The sequence below is a fragment of the Salmo salar genome, chromosome ssa05 (assembly GCF_905237065.1).
Source record: "Salmo salar chromosome ssa05, Ssal_v3.1, whole genome shotgun sequence".
NCBI lineage: Eukaryota > Metazoa > Chordata > Actinopteri > Salmoniformes > Salmonidae > Salmo > Salmo salar.
Window position 1 is genome coordinate 41,543,363 of NC_059446.1, and position 10,708 is coordinate 41,554,070.

At 43.4% G+C, this 10,708-nt stretch overlaps 1 protein-coding gene across 3 annotated transcripts; it reads right to left on the bottom strand.

Moving 5' to 3' along the window:
- Positions 1-239: 239 nt before the first annotated feature.
- On the bottom strand, positions 240-9,032 carry LOC106604927 (Down syndrome cell adhesion molecule). 3 transcript variants are annotated; one of them, XM_014200067.2, is made up of 14 exons: positions 8,809-9,032; positions 8,367-8,705; positions 7,089-7,151; positions 2,630-2,668; positions 2,354-2,482; positions 2,063-2,230; positions 1,828-1,898; positions 1,489-1,723; positions 1,310-1,360; positions 1,107-1,184; positions 882-955; positions 684-783; positions 565-595; positions 240-452 (listed from the first exon to the last, which is right to left on the bottom strand). In XM_014200067.2, the coding sequence occupies exons 1-14, from the start codon at positions 8,855-8,857 to the stop codon at positions 398-400; spliced, it is 1,482 nt and encodes a 493-aa protein (XP_014055542.1). In that variant the 5' UTR covers positions 8,858-9,032; the 3' UTR covers positions 240-397. The 3 variants fall into 3 exon arrangements, with proteins under 3 accessions (XP_014055542.1, XP_045574211.1, XP_045574212.1); XM_045718255.1 differs by lacking the exon at positions 2,630-2,668; XM_045718256.1 differs by lacking the exon at positions 7,089-7,151 and having other exon boundaries at positions 8,809-8,872.
- Between the last annotated feature and the right edge of the window lie 1,676 nt (positions 9,033-10,708).

Below are 10,708 nucleotides of genomic sequence, written 5' to 3' on the forward strand. Positions count from 1 at the left end.
ATAGCAACTGGACCCATGAAATTGTTTATAGCAACTAGACCCATGAAACTGTTGATAGCGACTGGACCCATGAAATCGTTGATAGCGACTGGACCCATGAAATTGTCGGCAGCAACTAGACCCATGAAATTGTTGATAGCGACTGGACCCATGAAATTGTTGACAGCGAGTGGACCCATGAAATTGTTTATAGCGACTGCATCCGTGCGTGAGACCATAAAAAAAGAGTCGGGGCGAGCTATGAGCAAGCATTTATTAACATGGGCGCACAAACGTCACATCGTGTACATTGCAGTTGATCTCATTGTAAGATAGGACTCTCTCTTCTTACTCTTTATGCTAACCCCACGGTGACTACAGCATCATCTTGATTGGAATTCTAACATCCCAGAGGTCTCTACTGTGCTGGCTCAGAGTCCCCGAAGGACATAAAGCCGTTGTTCTTCCATAATCTGAATGAGGGAGAGATGAGAAAATGTAGTACCGGAGAGGGACGTGTAGAACTGCATGTAGATCAAATGACAACGTGGGATATTGATATTTATTACTTTAGGTACCACTTACATTTTCCAGTTGCCTTTTTTCAACGTGGTACCTAAAGAGAGGGGGATAGATTAGGAGAGAATCAAAAATGTCTGAAAAGGGATCCGTGTGATAATCTATAATTCTGTAGGCTTACTCACGCCTAAATTGCCATATGATCGCCATGACAACAAGCAACCCCAGCACCAGCACTGGCACTAGGATGGCAACAAGATGACCGCTCTGTTCCTCAGTACCCAGCTGTAATAAAAGCACAAGTTATTAGTTTGGTACTAATAATATTGTCAACAATGCACATTTTAAGTATCCAAATACAGAATACAGAAATGTGAACACACTTTTTTACTCAATGCTGGGTTAGTAGTAGAGTTACTTAGTGGACTAGTAGTTGAGAAGTCGTCTACCCTCTGACCTATACGGTACAGGAAACAGGACAAAGAGATGAGAAGCTGGTCAGTCTGTTGTTAGGGGAAGTGGATATGTGCTTTACTATTTTGAGGAATTGAAGAGTTGTGCTTTGGGTTGTATAATTATGCACCGTGAAAAGTAACACAATAGCCTACCTTGAGTGGGACTGTCAGTGACAAGCAGCCATGTCTCAGTTGAAGATGTTGTTGTCGCAATGGTTGAGGTTGAATGTTCTTGAAAGACATTACAGGTAAACATGATCAATAGCACCTAGTGGCAAGTAGCCTATATTCAACTGCAGTTTCATTTTCTCATAGTTAAAATCTCTCCCAATATATTGTTGGAGTCAGGTTATTACCTGTCTGAAGTTCTGTTGTTGCTTGAGTTGTTGTCATATGCTGCTGATCATCTGACAAAGAAGATAAGTATATTGGTAATTGAGTACATGCACATAACCAATTCATGTGTGCGTTTTCCTTACTCTAATAACTATCCACTTCACTTCACAAAAGCTAACCATTGAAAACCTCTCCTCACCATTAGTCAGAGTGGAGCAGACGAGCTCCTGTGAAGACGGCCCCAGCCCTGCACTGTTGATGGTGTGCAGCGTCACACTGTACTTTGTCGCCTCCTGCAGGTTGTTCATGGTGAAGCGCTCTGATCCGTCCATCAGATGCACCACCCTGACAGGAAGCCGTTCCTGGGGACTGTACTCACTGTAGCGGAGCTGGTAGCCCCGGATCAGCCCGTTCTGGAAGGACAACTCAGGGGCCTGCACGGGGAAGAAGACAAGACAATTGAATCCCAAAAAATCCCAATAAATTGTGGCATGTAAATGTTGGGCTGGAAAAAAATAGGTAAAAAAGAGCAAGGTACCCTCCATGTGACTCTGATGCTGTGGGAAGAAAGGGCTTCAAGCTTCACATCCTGTGGGGGACCATCAGGGGCTAGAGGGAGGACATATTTTTCAGATACTTTACAAATGATGACATTTACTTAGCTCGAAGTGACAGAGAGATGACAGAGATAGTGACAGAGGCTTATTGATATAATTACTGTCGGCCAATCTCATTTGAGATTTAGCCTGAGGATGTTTGATCAGGGGATATACCTGCTTCCTTAGTGGTGATGGTGAGCTCATTGCTGGGTTTACTCAAGCCCATGTCGTTCTTGGTGAACATGCGGATGTTGTAGGTGTAAAAGGGTCGCAGGTCATTGATAGCGGTCTCTCTCTCCCAAGGCAGAATATTGCTGCCTCGTACTCCATCTACCCAGGAGTCTGTTACAGCAAAAATTACGAAGAAATAATACAGAGTGAGTAAACATTGAAATTGTACTATCGGTAGCACCCATTCATTCAAGCCATTAGGAAGTGCAAGTCTTGCTATTTCTGTTATTTTACCCGATTGGCTCTTGCATTCCAGGTGGAAACCTGTGATGGGGGTGTTTCCATCAAAGCCAGCGCTCCACCATACAGAGATGGACCTGGCTGATATTTCTCGGATTGCCACTGTGGGAGGGTCCGGAGGTACTGGAGACAACACAGTTATCCGAGTTATTAGAGAGATCTTTAAAAAAAGGGCCATTAAACAGGATTTATTTCCTTTTATTAGATCTTTCTAGATGGTACCTTGTAAAGTGATACAGGATGTAATATAATATAACGATTTGATTTTACCTGATGAACCCATCGTTGTCTGCATTGTTGTGGTTTGCGCTGACAAGTAGATGAGACAGCAGTTATTGGAAGTGTTCCTGATACAGTCGTTAAATAATCCCGCCACACATAAACTGGTTGGGCATTGGACATTGTTTCCTAGTTACTTCTACTTACGGTAATGTATCAACATAATCCATTTGCATCAACATGGCATCAACATGGTATCCAGGCTGTGTCAAAACCGGCCTTGATTGGGAGTCCCATAGGGCGGCACACAATTGGCCTAGCGTTGTCCGGGTTTGGCCGGTGTAGGCCGTCATTGTAAATAAGAATTTGTTCTTAACTGACTTGCCTAGTTAAATAAAGGTTCAATGTAAAAAATATATATACACTGCTCAAAAAAATAAAGGGAACACTTAAACAACACAATGTAACTCCAAGTCAATCACACTTCTGTGAAATCAAACTGTCCACTTAGGAAGCAACACTGATTGACAATAAATTTCACATGCTGTTGTGCAAATGGAATAGACAACAGGTGGAAATTATAGGCAATTAGCAAGACACCCCCAATAAAGGAGTGGTTCGGCAGGTGGTGACCACAGACCACTTCTCAGTTCTTATGCTTCCTGGCTGATGTTTTGGTCACTTTTGAATGCTGGCGGTGCTTTCACTCTAGTGGTAGCATGAGACGGAGTCTACAACCCACACAAGTGGCTCAGCTAGTGCAGCTCATCCAGGATGGCACATCAATGCGATCTCTGTCAAGAAGGTTTGCTGTGTCTGTCAGCGTAGTGTCCAGAGCATGGAGGCGCTACCAGGAGACAGGCCAGTACATCAGGAGACGTGGAGGAGGCCGTAGGAGGGCAACAACCGCTACCTCCGCCTTTGTGCAAGGAGGAGCAGGAGGAGCACTGCCATAGCCCTGCAAAATGACCTCCAGCAGGCCACAAATGTGCATGTGTCTGCTCAAACGGTCAGAAACAGACTCCATGAGGGTGGTATGAGGGCCCGACATCCACAGGTGGGGGTTGTGCTTACAGCCCAACACCGTGCAGGATGTTTGGCATTTGCCAGAGAACACCAAGATTGGCAAATTCGCCACTGGCGCCCTGTGCTCTTCACAGATGAAGCAGGTTCACACTGAGCACATGTGACAGATGTGACAGAGTCTGGAGACGCCGTGGAGAACGTTCTGCTGCCTGCAACATCCTCCAGCATGACCGGTTTGGCGGTGGGTCAGCACAGCCCTCCATGTGCTCGCCAGAGGTAGCCTGACTGCCATTAGGTACCGAGATGAGATCCTCAGACCCCTTGTGAGACCATATGCTGGTGCGGTTGGCCCTGGGTTCCTCCTAATACAAGACAATGCTAGAGCTCATGTGGCTGGAGTGTGTCAGCAGTTCCTGCAAGAGGAAGGCATTGGTGCTATGGACCTGCCCGCCCGTTCCCCAGACCTGAATCCAATTGAGCACATCTGGGACATCATGTCTCGCTCCATCCACCAACGCCACGTTGCACCACAGACTGTCCAGGAGTTGGCGGATGCTTTAGTCTAGGTCTGGGAGGAGATCCCTCAGGAGACCATCCGCCACCTCATCAGGAGCATGCCCAGGCGTTGTAGGGAGGTCATACAGGCACGTGGAGGCCACACACACTACTGAGCCTCATTTTGACTTGTTTTAAGGACATTGCATGAAAGTTGGATCAGCCTGTAGTGTGGTTTTCCACTTTCATTTTGAGTGTGACTCCAAATCCAGACCTCCATGGGTTGATAAATTGGATTTCCATTGATTATTTCTGTGTGATTTTGTTGTCAGCACATTCAACTATGTAAAGAAAAAAGTATTTAATAAGATTATTTCATTCATTCAGATCTAGGATGTGTCATTTTAGTGTTCCCTTAATTTTTTTGAGCAGTATATATTTGCATAACGATTTTAACAGAGATCAACATTGCAATCAACCAGTGGTGTAAAGTACTTAAGTAAAAATACTTGAAAGTACTGCTTAAGTCTGAGTGTTGGAGCATGCCGCTGGCTATCCATAAAAAAAAAAACTATGCACCACCAATGTTTTTTTCCATTTTCGCCTAAAATGACATACCCAAATCTAACTGCCTGTAGCTCAGGCCCTGAAGCGAGGATATGCATATTCTTGGTACCATTTGAAAAGAAACACTTTGAAGTTTGTGGAAATGTGAAAGGAATGTAGGAGAATATAACACATTAGATCTGGTAAAAGATAATACAAAAAAAAAACTTTTGGGGTATTTTTTTTGCACCATCAAGAGAAAGGCAATAATGTATTATTCCAGCCTAGGTGCAATTTCGATATTGGCCACCAGCAGCAGTGTATGCGCAAAGTTTTAGTCTGATCCTATGAACCATTGCATTTCTGCAAACTGTTGTATCAAGACTGCCCAAATTGTGCACTCTCCTCAAACAATAGCATGGCATTCTTTCACTGTAATAGCTACTGTGAATTGGGCAGTGCAGTTATATTAACAAGATTTTAAGCTTTCTGCCAATATCACCTCCACCCTACCTGACACCCTAGACCCACTCCAATTTGCTTACCAACCCAATAGGTCCACAGACGACGCAATCGCCATCACACTGCACACTGCCCTAACCCATTTGGACAAGAGGAATACCTATGTAAGAATGCTGTTCATCGATTACAGCTCAGCATTTAACACCATAGTACCCTCCAAACTCGTCATTAAGCTCGAGACCCTGGGTCTCGATCCCGCCCTGCGCAACTGGGTCCTGGACTTCCTGACGGGTCGTCCCCAGGTGGTGAGGGTAGGTAACAACATCTCCACCCCGCTGATCCTCAACACTGGGTCCCCACAAGGGTGCGTTCTCAGCCCTCTCCTGTACTCCCTGTTCACCCACGACTGCGTGGCCATGCACGCATCCAACTCAATCATCAAGTTTGCAGACGACACTACAGTGGTAGGCTTGATTACCAACAACGACGAGACGGCCTACAGGGAGGAGGTGAGGGCCCTCGGAGTGTGGTGTCAGGAAAATAACCTCGCACTTAATGTCAACAAAACAAAAGAGATGATCGTGGACTTCAGGGAACAGCAGAGGGAGCAGCCCCCTATCTACATTGACGGGATAGTAGTGGAGAGGGTGGAGAGTTTTAAGTTCCTCGGCATACACATCACGGACAAACTGAAATGGTCCACCCACACAGACAGCGTGGTGAAGAAGGCGCAGCAGCGCCTCTTCAACCTCAGGAGGCTGAAGAAATTCGGCTTGTCACCAAAAACATTCACAAACTTTTACAGATGCACAATCGAGAGCATCCTGTCGGGCTGTATCACCGCCTGGTACGGCAGCTGCTCCGCCCATAACCGGAAGGCTCTCCAGAGGGTAGTGAGGTCTGCACAGCGCATCACCGGGTGCAAACTACCTGCCCTCCAGGACACCTACACCACCCGATGTCACAGGAAGGCCAAAAAGATCATCAAGGACAGCAACCACCCGAGCCACTACCTGTTCACCCCGCTAACATCCAGAAGGCGAGGTCAGTACAGGTGCATCAAAGCTGGAACCGAGAGACTGAAAAACAGCTTCGATCTCAAGGCCATCAGACTGTTAAACAGCCATAACTAACATTGAGTGGCTGCTGCCAACATACTGACTCAACTCAAGCCACTTTAATAATGGGAAAATTGATGTAATCAATTTATCACTTGCCACTTTATATTATTTATATTAGATAATGTTTATATAACCTACATTATTCATCTCATATGTATATAATGTACGCCATACCATCTACTGCATCTTGCCATCTTGATGTAATTAGATGTATCACTAGCCACTTTAAACAATGCCACTTTTTATAATGTTTTCATAACCTACATTACTCATCTCATATGTATATACTGTACTCTATACCATCTACTGCATCTTGCCATCCTGATGTAATGTATCACTAGCCACCTTAAACAACGCTGCATTATATGTTTTCATACCCTACAATACTCATCTCATATGTATATACTGTACTCCATACCATCTATACATCTTGCCTATGCCGTTCGGCCATCACTCATTTATATATTTTTATGTACATATTCGTATGAATTCCTTTACACTTGTGTGTACAAGGTAGTTGTTGTGGAATTGGTAGATTACTTGTTAGATATTACTGCAAGGTCAGAACTAGAAGCACAAGCATTTCGCTACACTTGCATTAACACCTGCTAACCATGTGTATGTGACAAATAAAATTTGATTTGATTTGATTTGAGATATGTCTATGTCCTGGGAAATGTTCTTGTTATTTACAACCTCATACTGATTGCATTAGCCTACGTTAGCTCAACAATCCCGCAGGGGACCCACCAATCCTGAAGAGGTTTTAAGGTATCTTTACTCTTACTCAAGTGTGAAAATTGGGTACTTTTTCCACCTCTGCATTCAACACAAACTAATAGCGATTGTAAACGTAGTACCTTTCGGGTAGCCAACTGTTGTGCTCTCTCTAGGGATCCACGGTTCAGGGGTTGTTTCATGAGCTGAAATAGATTCAAATGGACTGATTGAATTTGACTTAGAGAAGAGTGGGGTACGTTGAGCATTTCTTTACATTCAGCATCACTCCGCCAAGGGAAATATATATACAAAAATTAACAAAGATATCATGAAACTTCTAACACAATAAATTAATTTGGTGAAGATGTGTTTTTTGGACCTATCTTTTTCCATGTGGTTTCTTCAATCACATACTACATGAAATGAGGACCTTTTCCTCAATATTTGGTCACATGATACATTTTGTGTATGGTTTCCAAGAAACAAGGGTAGCTCAGCTTACCCCCCATTCTCCCCTATAGATAAGTATAGATGATGGTCAAGATAGTCTTATTGACATTGCATAGATAGCCTTCCCTGCTCTACAGAAAGTTTTCAGTAAACCTTTTAACTAATCTTAATTTGATTTAATGAACCATTGCATTTCTGTTCAAAATGTTGTATCAAGACTGCCCAAATTGTCCACTCTCCTCAAACAATAGCATGGCATTCTTTCACTGTAATAGCTACTGTAAATTGGACAGTGCAGTTAGATTAACAAGAATTTAAGCTTTCTGCCAATATCAGATATGTCTATGTCCTGGGAAATGTTCTTGTTATTTACAACCTCATACTTTTTCCACCTCTGCATTAACACAAACTAATAGCGATTGTAAACGTAGTGCCTTTCGGGTAGCCAACTGTTGTGCTCTCTCTAGGGATCCACGGTTCAGGGGTTATTTCATGAGCTGAAATAGATTCAAATGGACTGATTGAATTTGATGTAGAGAAGAAGTAGAGGAAGAAGAACATTGATCATTTTTTTACATTCAGCATCACTCCGTCAATGGGAATATATATGTAAAAAAATTAACAAAGATATCATGAAACTTCTAACACAATAAATTAATTTGGTGGAGATGTGTTTTTGTGGATATTTTTTTTAATCTTTTTCCATGTGGTTTCTTCAATCACATACTCCATGAAATGATGACCTCTGTCTAAATATTTGGTCACATGATACATTTTGTGTATGGTTTCCCAGAAACAAGGGTAGCTCAGCTTATCCCCCACTCTCCCCTATAGATAAGTATAGATGATGGTCAAGATAGCCTTCCCTGCTCTACAGAAAGTTTCAGTTTTTTAACTAATCTTAATTTGATCTAATGAAATGACTGTCTAAATGACTAAATGGCTTAAATGCACAATTGTTCGCTCACCGGGCTTGATGACGAGTGCCAGATGGTGTTTCTGGTCATTGAACCATCCAGGTATATCCACACGACAGCCGTATAACCCAGAATCCTTCACCTGTGCTTGGGTGATGGTCAGAGAGACATCCCCTGACCTCAGATCACCCTGGAGATTGTACCGGACCGAAGCCCTGTGGGTCACTTTGACTCCCTCCGTCCTGAGGACCTCATTGCCACAGCCGCTGTTGGGGATGTGACCACGACCCCAGCAGATAGAGAGCGTACCATAATGCCGGGCGTCATACTTACATGTTAGGGTCACAACGTCACCGACATAGCCTTGGATGGTTACTGTAGAACCACCGCCTACAATGGAGAAAGAGATGATATCAAAGGAGTCTTACCAAAAACGTGCTTTTTGGTTTTTTTTATTTGACTGTTTATCAGACTACTAAGATGATGATCTCACCAAAGAAAAGGTAGAGCACTAGCCAGCAACACGAGATGTATGAGTCCATGAGGGTGTCTGTACCTTCAACAGGCTCTGGTCAACAACTGAAACACACAACACATGACTGCACTGTTGTCTCACAATTAAACCCCTATTGCACTGTCACACACACGCACGCACGTACACACACCACACCATACAGACACACACATACCACAGCACACCCACGCACACCACGCCACACAACAAACACACACACACACACACACACACACACACACACACACACACACACACACACACACACACACACACACACACACACACACACACACACACACACACATAAATCAGGTGACACAGTGTACTTAATCTGCACACATCATCAGTTGTGTTGGTTGCAGCAGGGTCGCGTTCTGGGCCTGTTTCCTTTTCAGTGGTTTTGGTTCCTCGTGAAACACGGTTGACACCACAAACTTGTTTACTCCAATGTTTAGGAGCAAAGACGCTGCATCAACAGATGTCATTTCAACATTTGGCAGGGATGTTACTCAAGGACATGCTTGCAAGCAAGTTTAGGGTAGGGTTAGGGTTGGGGTATAGTGAAGGTGTAGATCTGAAGGGGAACCTAGATGCCTAGAAGACACCCCATCCAGACAACTCAATGTACCAAGGTGCTACCCACTGCTTGAGCAAGCCACTTAGCCCCTAACCCGCTTTAGGGGCCCTGCTCTGCAGCAAACCATGTGCTACAAGTGGATATGTATTTTCTATTCTACTGAAGCCCTTGGAGAAATACCGTTTTTCACAATCACTTTTGCACAAATTTCAGAACCTTTTTTCAAAACTCTAGACACAAAACTCAAAACGGCCAAAAATGTTATATAATTGTCATTTTGTGTTACTTATCTGTTACACTTACTCTAAAAATTGAGAATAAACAAGTGAGTTGAGATAAATTATTTTTGAAATTTAGTTGCCTAATAGTTCTGCACACTAATAGTTGCCTAATAATTGTGCACACTTATATATTTCCCTGAGAAAGACAAAACTCACTTTTCCTTTGTTAAACATTCAGGTTTGAGGTTCAATAACATTTTGGATTGACTGAGACCATTGTGTTTGTTCAACAATAAAATTTATCCCGAGGAATACAATTTGCCTAATAATTGTGCACGCAGTGTATACACGTACCACAATGTGAAATCAATCATCAGTAACGAGTTGGCAGAATTGGAAAAGCAATTACAAGGGCCTGCATACATACGCTCTCCGGCCACTTTATAAGGTACACCTGTGTGTTAACGCAAATAGCCTGCTCCTTCGAACAGCGAATCATGTGGCTGCCTGCAACTCAATATATAGAGTATATAGAGTAGAGAGCTTTAGTTGTTGTTCGACCAAACATTAGAACGGGCAAGATGCGTAATCTAAGCAACTTTGACCGTGGTATGATTGTTGGTGCCACACATGGTGGTTCCAGCATCTCAGAAACAGCTGCCCTCCTGGGATTTTCACGCACTACAGTCTCTAGAGTTTACAGAGAACGGTGCGATAAACAAAACACATTCAGTGAGGGCATTTCTGTGGTCAAAAACACCTTGTTAATGAGAGAGGTCAGAGGAGAATGTCCAGACTCATTCAAGCTAACAGAAAGGCAACAAATGCTTAAATAACAGCCGTTTAAAACAGTGGTGTGCAGAAGGGCATCTCTTAACATACAACACCGTGAATAATTCAGGCTGTTGTGGAGGCAAAAGGGGGTTCTACCCAGGACTAGACAGGTGTACCTAATAAAGTGGCCCATGAGTGTACAGTAATGTCAAATCTGAAACCATGGTCTGGAAAAGTGGTACATGGGGCCATAGAAACAGTGTCTGATAAAAATGATGATGAAATATTACATCCATAGATAATG